This window comes from Pleurodeles waltl, chromosome 1_2, assembly GCF_031143425.1.
Source record: "Pleurodeles waltl isolate 20211129_DDA chromosome 1_2, aPleWal1.hap1.20221129, whole genome shotgun sequence".
Classification (NCBI taxonomy): Eukaryota; Metazoa; Chordata; class Amphibia; order Caudata; family Salamandridae; genus Pleurodeles; species Pleurodeles waltl.
In genome coordinates, this window is record NC_090437.1 from 1,198,122,343 (window position 1) to 1,198,143,807 (window position 21,465).

General features: G+C 45.9%; 1 protein-coding gene across 1 annotated transcript in view; it reads right to left on the reverse strand.

Annotated features, from left to right (window-relative positions):
• The window catches only part of RNF4 (ring finger protein 4), a 201,557-nt gene that overhangs the window by 31,611 nt on the left and 148,481 nt on the right, over positions 1-21,465 (reverse strand). Inside the window, exons 5-6 of the mRNA XM_069205866.1 lie at positions 19,270-19,282; positions 14,821-14,961 (exon numbers count right to left, since the gene is read on the reverse strand). Of these exons, the coding sequence (XP_069061967.1) occupies positions 14,821-14,961; positions 19,270-19,282 (154 nt within the window). The remainder of the gene's footprint in view (positions 1-14,820; positions 14,962-19,269; positions 19,283-21,465) is intronic.

Sequence of the window (21,465 nt, forward strand, 5' to 3'; positions counted from 1 at the left end):
GGGGGGGGGGGGGGGACACGGACAGTGAGGAACACTATTTTATAAAACTTATGGGACTGTGCGGATAGAAGTTACGTGGAGAAGGTGCGTGGTCCAATATCCTTAGTCACACAGTTAAATAGCACTCACCCTGTCCCCCTCCCACCTCCCCTGTTTTGCTGGTTATCTAGGAAAGGGGGGGGGGGTACACAGACTCTGGACAGGTACACACTTCTCTTCTGTAACATGGCATTGGTAGTGGCAAGAAAAGACATAGGGCGATATTTAGGCACATTCACTAGGACTCTGTCTGGTTTACAAGACTATTAATAAGATTACAAAGTAAGAGTACTATAATCAAATCTTTAAAAAAAAACTATTCCTAGAGAACACTGGTGGTCACTCACCTACTTCTCGATGAATATTCAGACACTGTGGGTGTCAACCCTGCTGTAGGAAAGTACCCTCTTTTTGCCTGTTGTCAGTATGTTTTGACAGTGTGCACTGGGATCCTGCTAACCAGGACCCCAGTAACTTTGCTCTCTCCTTTTAAATTTGGTCGCTTGGACCACAAATACCCCACATTTGGCATACTGGTGCCCCCATGTAAGTCCCTAGTGTATGGTACCCAGGTACCAAGGCAATAGGGCACCCAGGGTTCCCCATTGGCTGCAGCTTGTATTATGCCACTCATGGAAGCCCATGAAAAATGGGTTTGCAGGCCTGCCACTGCAGCCTGCATGGAAAGGTGCTAGCATCCTTTCACTTCAGGTCACTAAGTCATCCCTATGGTAGGCCCTCCTAGCACAGAGGACAGGGTGCAGGTACCCGCGTGTGAGGGCACACCTGCACAAGCAGAGGTGCCCCCACAAACTCCAGCTCCATTTTCCTTGACTTCTTGAGTGTGAGGATGCCATTTTATGCATGTACTAGACATAGGTCACTACCTATGTCCACCTACATAATGGTAACTCCGAACCTGGGCACGTTTGGTATCAAATATGTCGGAATCATACCCCAGTACCGTTATCAGTATTGGTTGTATGTTTCCATGCAATTTGGGAGCTACTTAAAATGCCCCCAGCATTGCTCCTACCAGCCCAGCGGCTGCCACCCCTCAGACAGGTTTCTGCCTCCTGCTATTTGACCAGCTCAAGCCCAGGAAGGCAGAACAAAGGATTTCCTTTGGGAGAGGGAGGCAACACCCTCTCCCTTTGGAAATAGATGTTACCTGGCTTGGAAGGGGTAGCCCCCCCTCCCAAACTGCTGGTGTGCTTTTTGAAGGGCACATTTAGTGCCCTGCTTGCATAAACCAGTGTGCACTGGTTCAGGGACCTCCAGTCCCTGCTCTGGCACAAAACTGGACTAAGGAAAGGAGAGTAACCACTTCCTTGTCCGTCACCACCCCAAGGGTAGTGCTCAGAGCTCCTCCAGGTGGCGACTTGATTCTGCCACCTTGAAACCAAGGTGGGCAGAGGCCTCTGGGAGCATCTGAGTAGCCAGGTCAGGCAGGTGACATCACAGCCCCCCCTCCTGCTAGGTGGTCACCTTGCTAGGCGACCAATCCCCCTTCCAGGGCTTTTTAGGGTCTCCCTCTGGGGTGGGTCCTCCAATTCCACATGCAACACTCCAGCAGGACTTCTCCGCAACGTTTACTTTGACATTTGGCCACTGGAGCCGCAGTTGGACTCCACAGGGACCTACAATTTGCAGCTACAGTGATGACCCTGCTCTGCAACATTGTTTCTTTGGCTCCTTCCAACAACAGTAGCATTTCCCTGCCTGTGCATCTTCTGAGGGCGGCAAGTCTTCAGTCTGCACCGAGAAGCAAGAAGAAATTTCCCTTGGAGTGATGGAGTCACTCCCCTGCATTTGCAGGCACCAACCGCAATGGCGACCGGCTGCATGGATCCTGCATCACGGGTGGCGATCTGGAGTGGTCCCCTTGGACATCCCTGCCAACTGTCCAACTTGGGATACAGTAGGTCCTTACCGCTTCACGCAGGACAATCAGCCTGTGCACCACGTCTCTTGCAGCTACCAAGGCTTGTTGGCATCTCCAAGGGATCTTCAAGCTCCCTGCAGCCCCAGCACTCTTACCTGTGAAGCACAGCCCCCCCAAGTACCTCTCCTGCAACGTGGGGCTTCCTCCAAGGTGTGCTGTGTGGGCTTCACCGTGACTCCTGTGCTTGCTGCTTGTGGGTAGTCTGTGGTGGCTGCCTCATCTTCTGACTCTCCTGGTCACTGAGGGTCACCGGGGATTCCCTTCCATGGGCTGAGTCCCCCCTGTACCTTGCTGGTTCACGGCAGTGACACTTTTCTCCATTCACGACATTTGCCTTTGCCAAGGCTTGATGGTTGTGTTGCCTCACCACAGACCGACTGCAATTCTTCATCCAGCATGGGACTTCGACTGCATCACTCAGGAACTCTTCAGCTGCTCCAGGACTGCATTGCTGACCGTCCTCATCTCACCGTCCGCCAGATCCTGCATCCAGACAGGTGGGTAGTGGCTCCTTCCACCACCGGACAACTCCAACGTTAACTGGACTTGGTCCCCTTCTTTTCCAGGTCTTCCTCTTCCAGGATCCACCTTTGGTTTCTTGCAGGCTCGTCTGGGTCTTGCAATATCCTTCTACGAAGTCCTTCTGGTGGGTTTGGGGAGAACCAGTTCCTTACCTCTTTTTTACTGGTCTCTGGGGGGCACTCTGGTACTTACCTTGTGGGTTTCCTGGTTCCTCCAGCTCCCTTCTATTGATTCACATCCTTAGGTGGGGGGCTCGACTTTCGCATTCCACTTTTAGTATATGGTTTGGCCCCCCCAGGCCTTCAGTACTGTCTATTGCTTTCACTGTTTTCTATTGCTTTCTATGCTAATTCCCGACTGCTACTGAACATATAATCGGGTGTTTTACTTACCTCCAGTTGGCTTATTGCCTATATAGTAATTGTGTCACTAAAATAAAGTACCTTTATTTTTTCTAACGCAGTGTGGTTCTTTCATGTGTGTAAGAGCTGTGCGACTACAGTCGTATTGCATAAGCTTTCATTGTCTCCTAGATAATTCGTGGCTGGTCATCCACAGCTACCTCTAGAAAGCCTGGCTTCCTGGACACGGACTACACCTCTAATAGAGGATATATCGACCTGGTGTAAGGTGATAATACCCTAGGTACTCACCACACACCAGGCCAGCTTCCTACACCTGCCAATAGCATAGTACCTTATGAAACCTTGGACATTTTGAATTATACCAAAATAATTTGCAGCCCTGCATTTTAAGGCGTGTGAAACTTGATGCTTTTAGCGTGTTTGCACTACTTTCTTTACTCTTTGTCTGACTAATTTAAGGTGGCGCTGCTGTGGTGTGGAAATTCATAGGTGGCAAGGGTCCCCACAGCAAGTGTCTCACATTAACTAATTTTAACAGACATCACATTATATTCTGCAACTTGTAATGTCGCTGTTACCTTTGTAACTATGGACTCAAAATCCCAGTAGTAAAATGTAGGAGGGTAAAAGCCATGATTAGCGGAAGGTATCTAAAATTAAAATGGGGACAACTTGCAGATATGAATTTTGTTGGTATGTGGAAAGTCTTTTTCTCCACCAGGGGCACTCGTGGTTTAGCAGACCTCCTGGCAGAGGCTGCATTGGTGAGTCCACAGTAGGCAGGTCCAAGGGAGGCTTTGTGTCCGGAGGTCTAGGGGACCACGTTGGCACACTTCAATTCTCGCTGGTCAGCAAGGGTGCAGTGTGCTTCCCGGTGTCTAGTTTTTGCGGTCCAGGGTCCTCTCAGGCTTCTTGGGGTGCTTGCAAGATTAAGGGAAGCAGCTCCATTGCCCCACAGGAGTTCCTGAATCTCTGTTGAAGGCAGAAGTCCTCCTAGGCTTTTGGAGGCACAGCAGCTTGCAGGATGAGTAGACTTTGGCGCAAATCGGAGGGAAGGAACAGTAGACAGGCCGGTAGGGCCGGGGCCAAGTCAAGTGCTTCTTTCTCTGGCTTTACTTTTGCGGCTCGTGGGTGCTCTTCATAGGTGAGCAGAAACCTAATTTCCTGGTGCCAGGAGCTCCCCTAAATACTAAATTGAGGGGTGTTTAGGAGAGGGCCAAAAAGCTACTTACCTTTGGGTCACTACACAGCCTATATGACCACTTCCTGTGGGATGTGGGCATAACCCTGTCCCAGAGTACCAACGTTTGCCAAAACCAGGATGGCAGATTTCAAACATGTAGACATCAGGCAGCTCACCTTAGGGGTGGCAATGACCTGAGGGGTAAACACACCTCAGAATACTTCATTTCATGTCAGCCATGGTCCAAAATGGGCCATTGGGCCGGGGGAAAAGGGGTGGGGGCTGGGGGAGAGAGAAAATCAGCATCTCTCCTTTGAGGGAAACCAGATCTGCATACTAAGGGTGGTGGGCCTCTTTGAAGCCCCCTGCCTTGGAATGCAGATTTGCAGTCATCCTGTTGGGTGGGGTGTATAAACCCCTCACCCAGAGCAGGATTTGTTATTGACCGCCCAAGAGCAATGGCTCTCACCATCGGGGCAGAATCTTGTCTGGTGGTGGAAGGCTGGCTAAAACTAGTTGGTCCCCATACAGGTAGTTGGTAGTCTTTCAGGGGGGCACCTCTACGGTGCCTACTGGATACATGTATTAATAAATCCATCAGAAATGAATAAAAAATATTACTCATTCTATCTCACTTTACTTTCTTTGAATGGTATTTTAGTTTGTGGTTATGCAGGTGTTTCAGTGTTTGTGTTTACACTATTGAGGGCTGTTTTCCTTTCAGTGGGGTTTTATCATGTATTATAGGTTGAAACCTATAACAGAATAGCCTAAAGGTAAGTTAATAAATGTTGTCCCCTGTGCTGGATTTTTCATAGCTTCTCATGCTTAAATCAGAATAAACAATACATAGGATTCAAACTATGCATGTTCACCTTTAATGAAACAGGTTGCATAGAAATATCTGTTGCACAGAAGAGGCGATTGCTGCATTCAAATCTATTAATAAAGTATTTTGTTAAAGTGTACTTGCTCTTCCACTTAGCTATGTGGCAGAACACCAGCAAGGAGCTCAGCTGTTGCAGATAGGAGTCTTGTGAAATGTTCCCTTACTGTATCCTGATAAGGGGAACTTCGCTTTATTGTAGCAAAAAGTGACTTAGGCTGAAAGATATGAATGGCTGATTAGAATTATGCTTTCTTTATTCTGCCCTTGTAAAAATGTTATGCCCCTATATGCATCTAGTAAATGTTAATTTCTTTTTCAAATGGATTTGGATTTAAGATAAAAGCAAGGAATGGCAGGCACGTTTAAATGAAAGTCTGCGAGAACTTCTGGCATGAATTTTGGGACAGAGCACTAGGTGATCATCTATGTGAAATTAATCTCAGGTTCATTCATTGTGAAAGCCTGGAGCTTTCCCACTCTGTTGTGATGGGAGCCAGGAGCAAAGCTTTTTTTTTCTTTCCCCCAAGAGATGTACGTAAGGTGAGCTTTGAGACCGGCTCAAAGGATGGCAGCATCAGTTGGCTGTGCACCATTTTTAACTACTACAGCACCAGAACAAGTCTACCATGACAGAAAACCCTAAAAAGGCATTTTATTAGCTGTTTGATTATTCTCTGTAAAAACAATTTGGTATTTTCTATTCTCCTAAACATTATTATTGAAACCAGATGAACTCAGACTGAAGAAAATTTGAGATATCCTAGGTTCAGTTGTAGGAAGTATGGGAGGGTTGAATAGTAATGGGATTTAGTTCTTTACTCTTGTACCACATATAGAATCATTTACGCAGAGCTGTAGGTTTTTGTTGGCACTGGAGCTCATGCTCGTGTCAATATTGCAAACTGTGGGGATTTTGAGATGACCAGATTTTAACTGGTCAGGAGCCAAGCCGGCAGGATGAGCCACTATAAGGCGTGGTGGAGGACCTGGCCACTATGTTCGCAAAGGGGATTGGAGTGGTTCTTCAACTTACTCTGTGTATCTAGACAGTCATACTACATCAATATATTAGAATCAGCCCGGCCAAGCTGAGGCAATCCATATCAACGAGCAGCGGTCTGCCCTGGCCTTCCCCAGCACGCTGGGAATGAAGGGAAATGGTGGAAAGGCGTAAACAAGTATATTTGACACCACCTACAGTAATGAGTGGTGGCTGACCCAAGACATGGGGATGGGGTTTGGGAGTATTCAGCTTGAAGAAGTCAGGCTGGCCTAGTGGTATCATCCCCTATGTTTGAAAAGGCTGCATGTCCAAAGGTATTGCAAGTATCTTCAACAGCACTTTAGGGAGGAATGAAACAAACTTGAGCAAGCCTTGCGTCCTAAAGAATGCAGCGAAAGGCAAATGTTGAAAGCCGATGTAGGAGGTGTCTATCACCGTCGGTATTGGAGGCCTAGATGCTTTAGGATGGTTCAAGGCTATTAAAGATGCTATATTGTGCCACATCTTGAGGTGGCAGAAGCAAGTATAACCAAATAATTAGCGACCTTTATGGATGTTGCCACCACAGAGAGAACCTTAAGACCTAACTTGTCATTTTGAGTGCAGTCTCTGTAAGGGGGGGCTGTGGGGTAGGAGGGTTTGTCAAGCTAGGCAATTATGTTTTGTTTCCATTACGGCATTATGCTGCTACTGCTATGATTGAGCCCAGTTTAGAGTGGCTGGTTAAGCATACTGGTGCAGAGCCAGGGGCTTCATATTTCTCTTCAACTTGTGGCACCACACCTTTGTACGGTGGCAGGTGTAGTCGTAAGTTTTTGCCTCTCCTTCCAGACATGATCCAAGATTGGATGGACTTTTTTCTTTTCCTGGGTTGCTCCTTGAAGTCGTAGAAAAGCCACTGCTGTTCCTCCAACAACACTGGGAGGTTAAACTTTTAACCTGCCCTGTCCATCAATGCACTCCACTCCTTTTTATACTAGTGATATTAATCATTTTATTGCTCTTCATCTGCAACCTTGGCTTCCCTCTAGTCCGAGTCTGCTTCCTGTTCACTATCTGGTTGATTCTTGCACTTTTATTGTATTTCTTGGTGTTGGAAGTACTGGTCGCTGTGTTACTGGATCTGATGGAGGAAGAATGTCAGGCACACATAATTGTGGCTCAGACGGCCCCATAAAAGACTGCAAGGATGGGCCAGATGGTAACACCTGTGGTGCATAATGAAGTTTTGACTGTGGACCAAGCATTAAAAGGCTTCAATCATGTGATGCACAGAGGTCATGAAAGTGATCGGGACCTGTGTCACAAGAGGTTGCCTGTAATGATGCCTGGATCATAAGGATGTTCATGCTTGTTGGAAATTGGCCCTCTCAGCAGGATATCCTGGATTTTGTTGACGACGATGAAACTGTAAGCACTTCACTCCTGTTAACCAGTAGTATAGTGCTCCCAACCTTTTAACATGTTGAAACTGGTATACACCGGATTGCCATATTTATCTTGCCTGCAAGTCCTTGGTATATAGTAGAGTGCACCCTAGACTAAAGTAAATGTGACTAGTGAGAAGCAACACTCACTGTGCCACTCACTAAAGTGACCCAGTAAACAGGTTTACAGGTCTATCATTGCAGGCTGGCAGTGCAGCTTTAAACTGCCAATTCAGACTGTCAAAATAAACCACTTTAAACAAGTCAAAACCTTTATTTCCAATATTATTATTTGACCCTACAACGTACTGCTCATTAGGCAGGGTGTATTTAAAAGTAGGACATGTAAATGTTTACTGTTCTACATGTCCCTATATTGAGAACTAAAACTCTTCTCACTTTAGCAAGGGTGGCTGCTCTATTGGAAAACAATGGGTTACATTATAACAACATCTAATAATGCTAATTGTGATTTAGAAACAGCAAGAAAAAGAATTCAATGACTTTCATAGCTATGCAAAATCCAATTTAAATGGTAACATCAAATTTAGTATAACTATTAAGGAAATTATACTTTTTAGAAAGTTATATTTTACTTTGCCTGAAGTCACTTGCAGCTAATCTGTATTTTACTCTACCACTTATTCCAGCCGCCAGTAATTAGCATTGGAATAGGTGTGACTGTGGTGTGAACTTGCTCCCAGGACTCTGTGGGAGGTGTTGTGCCCTTGAAAGGATGGCATGTGGGTTGAAGCGAGGAACTTCATTAACTTCGAGGAGGCCTACCTTGTCAGAAGTATATGTAGCTAATACCCAGGCCTGCATCCTTTTTGTACCCACTAAGTAAACTGGCCCCCGATCACAGCACGCTTCTTGTTAACATCACAGTGTCAGCTCCAGCAGGAGTGTTAAGACACCCTTGACAGGTCTGCTGAGATTTTATATCACATTTTGGGCTCACTTCAAAAGGCGAGAGATGGATGCCAAAGACATTTTTGTGCATCTATTGTCTGGTTGCTGATGAACCCAGACATTTGTCTATCTGTTTCTTGGGGATACAGGGACTGCTTCGAACTTGATTTTGATATTAGATGTGAGAGTACTCCAGTATCACCAGAATACAGTCCCCACACACAGTCTCAACCCTCAGGTTTATTGTGTCCCAAGATAGCTGTCACTTTGAAAATGCCTAAAGGGGGTAGAGCTAGCTCAAGGAAATTTTACCCCATTGGGTAGGGCATGTCCAGGGGTCATTCCTACCCACTAGCTCGTGCCAGGTATAATGTGGCATATCTGGACATCCACTTCAGAAAACTCCTGGACTAGAGAAAGATCTGAACCTGCTGTCTGCAACCTGAGAACCACCCTCGAGGACTGGACCTGCTCTTTCATTTGCAGCCAGAAGAAAGAAGTGGGATTCAAAAGTCATAGGGCTGACCTCCAGTTCTAGCTACAGGGATACAACAAGCTACAAAAGGCTGTTCCTGCAGCTGCCCAGCTGAACAGTGGCACTTGAAGTGAACTCCTGTGGTGGATTGAGACTTAACCCCTTCGCTGCCAGGCCTTTTTTTTTGGCTATTTGGGGCAGTTTGCGCTTAGGCCCTCATAACATTTTCTCCACATAAGCTACCCACGTCAAATTTGCATCCTTTTTTTCCCCAACATCCTAGAGGTACCCAGAGTTTGTGGGTTCCCCTGGAGGAGACCAAGAAATTAGCCAAAATACAGCAACAATTTTCCAAGGGGCCATTTGTGTAGATCCTACAAGGTTTTCCTACAGAAAATAACAGCTGAAACAAAAAGAAATTGAAACGGAGGTGAAACAAACTGCCATTGTTCTCCACGTTTTACTCAGTAACTTTTTCCTACAATGTCAGATTTTCAAAAGTAATATACTGTTATATCTGCTGGACTCTTATGGTTGCGGGGATATATTGGGCTTGTAGGTTCATCAAGAACCCTAGGTACCCAGAGCCAATAAAGAGCTGCACCTTGCAATGGGTTTTCATTGTATACCTGGTATACAGCAATTCATTTGGTGAAATATAAAGAGTGAAAAACAGTTATCAAGGAAACCTTTATATTTCCAAAATGGGCACAAGATATTGAGAAGCAGTGGTAATTTGCACATCTCTGAATTCCGGGGTGCCCATACTATCATGTGAATTACAGGGCATTTCTCAAATAGACATCTTTTTTACATACTGTCTTACATTTGGAAGGAAACAATGTAGAGAAACACAAGGGACAATAACACTTGATCTGCTATTCTGTGTTCCCCCAAGTCTCCCGATAAAAATGGTACCTCACTTGCGTGGGTAGGCCTAATACCTGTGGCAGGAAACGCAACATGGACACAACATTTTTTACATTGAAAACGGACGGGTTTTTTGTTAAGAGCCTAGCTGTAGTTTTTGATCTCTAGCTCAGCCGGCACCTAGGGAAACCTACCAAACTTGTGCATTTTTTAAAACTAGATACCTAGGGGAATCCAAGATGGGTTGACTTGTAGGGTGCTCTCACCAGGTTCTGTTACCCAGAATTCTTAGCAAACCTCAAAATTTGGCACAAAAAAAAACAACAACACTTTTTACTCAAATGTCGGTGATGGAAAGTTCTGGAATATAAGAGGAGCCACAAATTTCCTTCCACCCAGCCTTCCCCTAAGTCTCCTGATAAAAATGGTACCTCACTTATGTGAGTAGGCCCAGTGCCCACGACAGGAAATGCCCCAAAACACAACATGGACACATCACAGTTTCCTAAAGATAACTGACCTGTTTTTTGCAAAGTGACAAGATGTGGGTTTTGGCCTCTAGCTCAGACGGCACCTGGGAAAACCTACGAAACCTGTGCATTTTAAAAAACTAGACACCTAGGGGAATCCAAGATGGGGTGACACGTGGGGCTCTCCACTGGTTCTGTTACAAAGAATCCTTTGCAGACCTCAAAATTTGGCCCCCCCAAAAAAAAAAATTAAAAAAAAAAAAAAAACATTTCAGTGACAGTTCTGGAATCTGAGAGGAGCCACAAATTTCCTTCTACCTGGCGTCCCCCCAAGTGCCCCAAAACACTACGTGGACACATGAAAAGTATCAAATACAAAACAACCTGTTTTTTTTTGGGGGGGGGGGGGGGGGTCGGGGGGGTCAGGGGTGAAGGGGAGGCGCACCTGCATTTTTGGTCCTGGGCTCAGCAGCCATATAAGGAAACCTGCCAAACCCAAACATTTCTGAAAACTAGACACCAGAGGTTGTCCAGGGAGGTGTGACTTGCGTGGATCCCCCAGTGTTTTCTTACACAGAATCCTCAGCAGACTTCAAATTTAACAAAAAAAATATTTTTTCCCACCTTTCTGTGTGGGATCACCGCACAGACGCAACTTTCCTACCACCCAACGTCCCCTCAGTCTCCTGGTAAAAATGATACCTCACTTGAGGAGGTGGGCCAAGTGCCTGTGACAGGGAAGAGCCAAAAACATGTCGAAATTGAGGGGGAACCAAAGCAGGTCGAAAAGGGCAGTTTGAAAAAAAAACATTTTAGGCTGACAAGTAGGGGGGAATTTTTATCGGTATAGATGCTACAATGCTGGGTAGTAGGCATTTTGTGGATTCCTGCAGATTCCGGAAGGTTCCATCACAAGTGTGGGAAAAATGTGTGATTTCCAGCAAAGCTGGAGGTTTGCAGGACACTGTGGGTAAGAAAATGGTGCAGGGTGCATGTGAAGCACACCACCCTGGAATCACCCAGATGTTTAGTTTTCAGATATGTCTAGTTTGCCTAGATTTTTCTACTTGGCTGCGCCCCAAAGTCCAAAAAGTGCAGCCCTCACCATTCCAAGTGGGACGATTCCGAGAGTCAGACAAGCTCCAATGGCCCAAATGTAAAACCACCCCCCCCCCCCAAAAAAAATTAAATGTCCTCCTGCTTGCCGTGGGATAAGATGTTTTAGTGTGCAGGGGAGAGCTGAAAGACTGTTACCTCCTTCAGTTGGGGTGTTACTCTATTTCTCATAACCCTGCCCATACTGGTTGGTAGCCACTATTTAAAAAAATAATAATAATAATAATTGCCTGTCATCTAGTAGGTTTTCTGCCCTCACCCCCGAGTGAATCGTGGGAATTGCTTCATCTGCCCACCAGTGGGCAGAACAACTTTGTCCCCATTAAAAAAATATTCCCTGGTCTCTGCTGGGCTTTCTGCCCCCCTTGGGGGTAGACTGGCCTTCCAAAAATAGGCCGATCTACCCCCAAGAGGGTCAGAAATGGCCAACAGTAATGTGCTCCCATGGGAAGCGACCCTTGCCCAAGGGTCTGCCCCCCAAACAACACACAAACACCAATTCCTGGTGACTAGGTGGTTTCTGTCCCCCTTAGGGACAGATCAGCCTAATAACAATAGGCCGATCTGCCCCCAAGGGGGCCAGAAGCGGCCTAAAATACAATTGCCCCCCAGGGGAGCGACCCTTGCCTAAGGGGTTGCTCCCAACCTGTACAAAAAAAAATATAAAAATAAATATCCCTGGTGTCTAGTGGCTTAGGCGTAAGAAAAATAGGCCATCTGCAGAAATGGCCTAAATACAATTTGCCTCCCAGAGGTCGCTCCCCAAATTAAAAAAAAATAAAAATTATCCCTGGTGTGTAGTGGCTTCTGAAACCTTTCCTTTCATGTCTCTGCCTGCCCCACCTACCGGACGGAGAGAAATGTTTAGCATTTCTCTTCCGGATCGCGATGGGGGTGACCTCCAATGAGGTCCGCGCACAATTTGCGTGCTGACATCATCAGCCGTTATGATGGGGGATGGTGGTAAGGGAAGCTATTCCCTTTCCATCCCTGCCCGGTGGGGGTGGATGGGAGGCTCCCCACATGAGCCAGGTTCAGGACGAGCTGGTCTCGTCCTCGGCACACGGAGACCATGGCTGAGGGCGAGACCAGCTCGTCCAAGGCACCCAAGGGGTTAAAAGACAAAAATCTAAAAATAAAATCTCTATGCAGTTTGAATCTTGTTAGTGTAGCTGAACCATGATCCATTGTGGTCAGCATCAAATCACATCCAGATCCTGCACTACCACAACAACTGACTATCAAATTGTTTTTGTAAAACATTATATTAACTTTGCTCGTTCCATTACATCAGGGCTCCTAGGCCCTCCACAGTCAAAACAAACAATATACAGAGCATTAGGAGTCGGTACCGTTACCAGATGTGCCTCGGGAACAGACATTAAGAAAGGCAATACAAACAGGGCGGATGTTTCCCCTTTTTGGGCAGTGATGCCTCCTCATTTTCCATGCTCATGGGTATCCCACATTAATTATTAAGTGTCCATGGGTTATCTGGAATTGGATCATGTGCTTCCGCCCAACGAATCCATATTTTAGAATACTTTTGGGACATCCCCGCGCTACATATATGGGCTTTTCCAATCACATGCAGAAATCCATACTTCGGGCCCACCACTCGACCGAGGGGCTGTGTGCCTCCTTTCATGCCTTTGCAATATCTCTCTTGGCCAGCACCAATCCTAACCACAAGAGTATTTTTTTTTTTATATCCTCCCAGCCAGTCTGTAATGTGCAGACAAATCAATTTGGCATCCCTTGGAATATTCCAGCCCTAAATCACCTCTAGCTGTCTCAAATCTCTCTCCCAGTAACTGGCGAGAGCAGGGCAGTGCCAAAATGTGAGAAATACATTTTCCAGTGTAGCCCCACAGTGTAAGCAAACGCTGGTGGCCAGAAAACCTATGCGGTGAAGGCGCACCCTTGCATAATAAGTGCGATGGGGCAATTTAAACTAAATATCCTTGAAATGTGAAGCTATGGCTGTCTCTTTGGGTGCCTCCAGTGCCTCCCTACCAGTTATCATCCAGGTCACCCAAATCTGTTTCCCAGATCCTACACACCATCTTCACAGAGTCCAGTACATTCCTGAGGATCATTTTATGTGTCTGGGATTGCTTATGTTCTTTCATGTGTGTCAGTAGGAGCTTGGTCTCTAGGGATGAGAACTCCGGTATCCCCGGGAGTGCCCAGAGCATGGGTGTCAGAGCATGCTGGAGACTCTTTTCTCTGTGACCTTTCACACAGCTGATGATCTGGCCCCTCAAGCAGGCCTTATGGGCCTCCAATACCACCTGCTGCGAGGTCACCTATCCCTAATTTTCTATAACATATTGCTCACTACTTTGCCAGCACATGTCTCTGAAGTCATCCAGCCTGATGCCTTCTGCGTCCCAAGTGAAGCACATCTTTATCGGAGAATAGTCCTCTCGCTAAGTGTCTCACCTCTGTCACCCTATGGATCTCCTTTGCAGGCATGAGAAAATAACCCAACCTAGAAAAGGTCTGATGAGCCCCTGAATAGAAGGTATAGCATCTCTCGGTTGGATGTTGCACCCTCCAAACATCTACAAGATTCATATTACGTAGAAAAGTTGCTAATTGTGTGGACCCCCCCCCACCCATTCCCAGCTGAGGATCAGTCCATATGGCAATTGCACACCCCATTCAAGTCTCCTCCTACCACCCATGGGGCCTCTGGTAGATCCTTAAGTAGCCCTCCCAACTGAGCCACACCCCCACCATGGTGAGCAGAGGTGGGATCTATACACTTACAATAGATATGGGCTGGCCCTGAGGAGTCCTGGTGACAGCCACATACTGACCCATGTCTTTTGTCCAGGTGCGTGTAACTACCAGTGGTTTACGCTTTCTAATCAGTATGGCTGTGCCTCTGGAGCCCCTGTGAAATCTTGCATGGTAAACCTGCGAGTAACCCTTGCGGACCAAGAAAGAACAATTATTGTCAATTAGATGTGTTTCTTGGAGAAGCGCAATGTCCGCCTCAGTTTCCAATGACAAACGGAGGACCACTCCCTGCTTGTATTTAAAATGTGCCTGCCCTGAAGGGGATTGGGTCAGTGCTCCCCATCGTGATGGTGTCTATCATTGAGAAATATATCTGAACCCTGTGCACGCTATTCTGTGGTGTATACTGGACTATCATGCTGCCATCTTCTCATGAACTTCCGAAAACAAGGCAAAAAAACTCTCCGCCTCACCCCTGTCTTAACTCCCAGCCTACACTTCCAAAACTAGAAGTACCTGTTGTGTTGTGTCACAGGACCTGACTAAATGGGCTAAACTGTGACCTGTAGCACTCCCTGTACCAAATCCCCCTTCCCCAAAGTAAATGAACCCCACCTTCCCCCCTGCAGTCCCTTAAACATGCATACATAGTCTCTGGTTATCATCCACCAACTGCTCAGTCTTTGTGCCGTGCAGTCGGCTGGGACCTCTGCGTCAGGTTCATTTCATCGGCAGAGGCCTCCGGGCTCGCCAGAGAGGTAGCCATGTCCTTTCTTTCTCTGGCTGCCTCATGGTCTAGCAAATGGGTGCGGCGCCCCTTTCTCCACATACACTGTCTCAGTGCTGTGCACCATACCTGTAGTGACTTCCAAAGGGCCTTCACCTTGCATAGTGGACTGAGAGGACAATGTCTTCTGTTCGTTCCTCAATCCAGTGTCAGGCTGCCTCTGGTGTCGAAGAAAAAGGGATTTTTCCTGGTAGATCATTTTAAGTCTTGCTGGAAATAAGAGCATATATTTGAGCCCTATAGCTATCAGTCTAGCTTTGGCCTCTACAAATTATCAGCATTGCTGCTGTACTTATAAAATATAGACCGAAAAAATCAGGACTGTGCTAGACTGGCAAGTCAGGGGCTCCACTCACCGCTCTAAGGACCGCATTCTTTTCTGCAAAGTTGAGCAGCTGTACTATGAATGGCCTTGGCGGGGCACCCACCGGGAGCCTAGCCGTCAGCGCCCTGTGGCCGCGCCCACTATAAAACACGTTGAGAATTCGTCCTTGGGGACCCAGCTCATCAGCCAATCCTACATGAATTTAGTAGGGGTAGTGCCTTCCGCACCTTCGGGGATTCCCACCACTTGAAGGCTGCTCCTTCTGGATCTTCCTTCTGCATCTTCTGCCTTAGCCTCTAGTTGATTCACCAGCCGTTGCAGGTGCGCCAAGCGTTCCCTCTTTTATTTAACCGTATTTTCTGTCTGCCTCTAGGCGTCTCAAGAGGTCCTTGTCTACCCCCAGCTACACCTCTCCATGGTGCCACCGGCCCGACAGGTCTTCCGGCTTTGAGCCGTACACCAGCACTGGGTAGTGATAATGATTAACCCGTGCCATCTCCTACCCTTCCATGTCGTGCTCCAGACAACCAAGTATTGTCCAAGGAGATCTTTCCCTCGCCACTCTATGGCCTATCTACTCTTTACGCTAGGCAGCCAGGAAGTTTCTGCAGAGGATCTTAATAGTCCTGGGTCCAAACATTCACCCCCACCTGCACCAAGGGTCCCGCCAGTGCCGTCTCGGCGCTAGGCAACCTCTGTCCTCCGCACTCTTTGGATCATGGTCTCAGGGCTCTGTAAAGCACCCAGAGGCAAAGGGACAGGGGGGCGGGGGTCCCCAGGGAATACCCCACGGGCCTCAATGCAGAAACTCACTGGACACAGGGGCCCGCCTCTCTAGATGCCACACCTGCAGGCTCACCGGATCCCCGCTGGCTTTCTCTTATTAGCCGCTCCTTGGCAAGTCCTTCAGGTTGCCCCTTCTCCTCTCCACGAGGGCCATATCCCTGTGCCGCCTCTGCTGCCCACAGGCTAGGTTGCATGTGCTGCCACCGCCTCCAGGAACTCTGGGGGTGACACGCTATGGTCGAGGTCCTCAGGCCACCACCTCAGTCCAGCCCACAGGCCTGCCTCGGAGCCTGCACGCCTGCGTCCGTCCACAGTGCACCTCCAGTCACAGCCTGCCTCAGTCCTGCAGCCTCTCACGGCACAGGCCACCATGGCACCCGCATCACCCCAGTTCTGCACACTGGACCTCTCCACTCCTGGGCCGTTCGCCGTCCGTCAAGCCCATAATCAACAGTACTGCGGCCGCCGCTGGAGCCAGGACTGGGTTCCTTCATCTGGCTTCCGGGCCACGCTCAGCCCTCAGCCACCGAGAACCAGCCTGTGAGCACCACGGCGCAGCAGGCTTCACCACCGCACCATCATTGCAACATTTAAAAAAATTGTGCATCTGGTTCTTTTTATTGGATTGTTATTATGGTGTCTTTTTTTTAAATTAAATGTTACTCTATTTCTCATTCGTTTTGGGATTGTTTTGGTTTTGAATTTCAACTCTATTACTGTTTTGGTACTGCAATAATATACTTTACACATTGCCCTAAATTAAGCATGTCTGCTCTCAGATACCAGGAGGATTGCGCTCAGGTTAATTTAGTGACTGAGGATTCACCCTGATAAGGAATGGGATTATTACTTGAGGTAGATACACCCAGTCTGTCCCTCCTGGCCCCACAAAACTTAACCTAATTTCTTACAAGGATTCCTTCTGTGAATTTCAGATGATGGAACACAAGGGATGTACTCTTTGTATTCTTTTAGTTGAAAGTATGTGCCTCTATTCAGAAAACTCTCCATAATAGTTTTCCTCATTCCCGGGTATGTAGCACACATCTAGCTGTGCTGGTCTATTAAGCTATATCTTAGTCCTGCTCCTGCTCACTAACATCTGCCAATTCCAATCTCAAGTTTGGTACTTGCAACTGAAGGGAGATATTCAGAGACAAATGAGTTAGCTTGTGCAGCCCTGATGGAAGGAAGGAAGAGACAGGTCTGTGGTTGATGGTATCATTGCTGGGGCTGTGCACACTGGAGCTGTGGTCTTCATAGATATGGATGTCGTCAGTGGATGAAATGCAGATGGGCTCGCTATTCTTGATGAGGTCTACGGCTGGTGTGGATGATAAGAAAGGTTTTCAGTGGTATGCTTGATGGCTGCCTTTTCAGATAGCTTTCCTGACAAAGGTTTGGTTACTTCCTCAGTAGAAGCAGCTGAAGCAACTTATTCAATGGAGAAACTGCAGTTTAGGAAAAGTGATAAACTTATTTTTGCTCTGCCTTCATGGAGTGCTTAGATAAGCACTTTCCAGGTAATCAAACCCAGATGAAGGAGGCATCCTCATTAGAGCAGGAACATTTCTTCATTTCCAGGACAAACAAGGTCAGCCTCTTCTCTTGTCCTTTAGGGGCTTTGAAGGAAATATCTTGCAGATGTATCAGGATGGTTTGTGGGATTGACAAGATCATAAATGCACTGATTACGTGGATGAGGTGCATAAATCTCTTCTCCACAGTCTGAGCAGTGTGCCATAGCGGCCGTTGCTGATGACCTAGGTCAGCTCAAGTTTAAAACCAATAGAAACAACTCATAGTTGGGCTAGGGCTAGAGCTGACCTAGCACTGTCTGAAGTGCACCAAGATCAAGTGGAATGTGAAAACCGAACCAAAATATAGTTTGAGATAGAAAAGAGGAGAGATCATTCTGGAGATTCCCTCAACACGATGAGCAGTAGAAATCGGAGCTATGGTAAGCTGGCTCCCTGCTGTTCATGATGGAATAGGACGGTTTCCGGGGAACTTCAGAAACCGTTTGTTTTCACTTAAGTCTGCTGTATAGGAGCATACTTTTTGTCCTGTTAGTACAGTTTTGCTGTGGTATTTTAAATAAAATGGACTATGTTGTGTTTCCTCCAAAATACGTTATTCCAAGGTAGTGTACACACTGTAAGTAGTCAGCTCAGATTTGACTTAACTGGATTTTAAACAATAAATACACAAAAAGACAGATAAGGATGCCTTCTATAGGCAGGTTTAGAATATTTTCAACGATGACAACTTGTAATAATATTCTACTGTTTATGATTATCAGAGGATCCTAAGATAAATTGGGTACATTTTTTTCTTTAATCGTCTGACATTTTAGAGAATAATACTACAGAACGTAATATTTATGAGACATCACCTTTTTCTGAAACTGTAAAAGCTTTACTATGGCATTACTGCATAGAGCAAGAGAAAACACAGATTACGTACCATTTATAATCGCTTCTAGATGCATGATGAAATCAAATACAACAAGAAATCACCATATTTAAAAGGCGTACCTACATGGTTTAGTCAGGAATTATATATGTTTTAAATTAAGAAATGACACTCCAACAACAAAAGGCTAATGTGATTTTTTTTTAGCATTTTAAGTGAAAGCCCTACCTGAAAGGGCCTTGTTAAATATGTGTTAAACCTACAGCAGCAGCTTCTTGTTTCTTTCATCATATGAAACAATCTGTCACTTTCACGGAGCTCAAATTCCATCTTGAATGAGCCCTAATACAACTCTAGTAGGCTATACGAGGAGTTTTTTTGTTTTTTTTTTAAATATAAAAATTTACTGCGGCAAAGCTTCATGAATTGAAGCATACACTGCAGATGTGTACAACCTGCAGGTCAAAGACTGGAAACTCAGAAGCACAACTGAACAGTAATAGGATTTTTTAAGAATGAGCTATTTTACTTGCAATAAACTTATGCTTGGAAACTAAGTACTGACTTTTCCTTAACGTTTTCAGCACGCAAACTGCTGCACAATATGAATTAGGACAGTGTTGTCCAACCTTTTTATCGCCGCGGCCCGGTAAATGTTTGATAATTTTTTCCATGGCCCGCTTGTCTCATTGTGTGACAAGCGGGCCACGGAAAAATTATCAAACATTTACCGCCCGCCACAGTGGGGCGGCCTGGTGCCGATTGATCCACGGACCGGCACCGGTCCGCGGCCCGGGGGTTGGGGAACACTGAATTAGGAGATAGCAACAATATATGCATTTCAACAGAATACATAAACGCAAACTTATACAAGTCAGAAGGTCAAAACTATCTTAATTTTAATAATATGCATGCAATCACCCACCTGATTACAATCAATATTCATACTAAAAAAAAATTACATTTTTTTTTTTTTTACACAAAATACTCACCTTCTCCAACAAACTTTGATGTTAACGGGTAGCAAAAACAGGAAAATGAAATAAAGAAGTAAGAATTAGTCATGTTTATATTGTTTTGGTGACTTGTGCCACCGCGCACAATTTGAAATAAGAAGCAGATTTGGTGAATACAACATTCTATCGTTATGCTCTTCACTTGTTTTACAACTGTCAGCATATGAAACACTTAAATTATAATTAAGTGATTTAACAACAAATTTGGGGTAAACCACTGCAGTGGTTATCAGAAAAAAACAGTCACAAATTAATCAGGAATAGTCATGTTTTAAGGTTTTTTCAAAGGGCTTCATCGGTTCTTTGACACTTTCTTTGGAGAAGGTCTTCAGAGCTGACCGGAGAATGTTCCTTTTTCAATTGTAACACATTAAAACTGAGGTTTTATGTAGATAAATCAAAGATATTCTGAAGAGACACAAGGGGATATAGGATTAAAAATGGCTGTTTAAAAACAATTTACTTTTGTCTTAAAAATGTGTGCATGAGATGCATACCAATGTCAAATGTAATCCCTTTGTCCTAAACAGCTGATAACGCTGGCCCTCAAAAGGATGTGTGATGTCACCTACATACTACAGTCAGGCAAATGAGCTCTGACTGTGCTGAAGGCAAGCAAGCAGGTAAATTGTGACACTGGCAGACAAAGTTGCAAAGTGCAACTCTAAGCAGAGTACAGACTAATCAGAAATCTAGAATTCAATCACATGCGGATCCTTTGAACGATCAGAGTGTAGAGACTATGAGGCAGTACAATCCCTACCTACAATCAAAATGTAAAAAAACAGTAAACAACGGATCACAAAGCACATGCATTCAATTAAAGTAACTTAAATAGGTTACTGATAAGGCACCATTGCTACAGCCTCCAACCAAACAACACCTATTCAAACTAGTTACCCCTGACACATTACCCACTCAGTGCATATCATACACTACGTTTAACATAAATATAGAGAGTGTAACATGGGGGGGGGGGGGGGGCTACCATCCACATGGCACTTTGTCGAGGATAGATCTAGCCTTTACTCAATGTGGACATTTAAGAGAATATCAAAACAACTGACTTCCTAGATTGGATAATGTGCAATCACACTCTTGTTGCAGGTTTGGCATTGAGGGAAGCAGGAGACATCTATACCGTAGTGGAAACTGGAAAAGAGACCACCCATGTAGAGAATACTAGTGGTGCCATTTAAGATTTATAAAAAAAAAAACAAGGGACAGTCAGATCTGCTGGAGTCCTCTGGAAGGCATGTGCAGTGACTAGTAGAGGGTAATGTATTGAGTTCAGCAAATGCGGCGAGAAAAGCTCTAGTAAATGAGGTCAAAGTAGAAGAGAAAAAAAAAAAAAGAAGATCCTGGAGGTAGAAGTAGGATGGCCATGGAAGGCAGTGATGAAGACTAGAGGCCTAGGCAGCTTGGAGGAGGCAAGATCTTGGATCTCGAATTTCGTTGAAAAGCATGGCTAGTAAAAGGTATGTGTGGTTGTATCAAAATACAAGAATGAAAAACAAAATCACTGCCCTTCTGCTTAACCTAAAGTACCCCAACTCCCCCCCCCCCCCCACCTGCCCGGATGCCTAAAAGTAGCCTCCCCACACCTAAATACCTCCACCCCTCAAAACAAAGCCTGAGCCCCTCCCCACTCTAGACCCTAAAACTCTGCCACTGGAAAAAAAAAGAAAAAAAAAAAGTGCCCGATCCGCTCCCCCCGTAAAACCAAGGGTGTCACAAAAAAAAAAAAAAAAAAAAAAAAAAAAAAAAAAAACTTACCCCAAGCCCTCCTACCCACCCTGAGGCCTAAACCCTTCCCCCACACTTAAAATAACCCCACCCGCCTTAAAATATTCCCCCACTCTGAAACCTTCACCCCCCAAAACCTGGCTCCAGATCTTCCCTACCCTGTGACAAAAACTTGCCCACCCCTAAAAATTTAAGTACCCCGATCCTGCAACACCTCAAGGCCTAAAACTGCCCCCCAAACTGCCCCTCTCCACCCCTCCACCCTCTGACCCCACTCTGCCCTAAAAACTATTCCGTCCTCCCTACACCCTGAGCTCTAACACCAACTCCTAACAAAAAAACAAAAACAAAGCCACGACCCCCCAAAACCCACACTCCCAAAATTTGGCCCTTCCCCACCTCTCCGCCGCCAATCACTCATTAAAA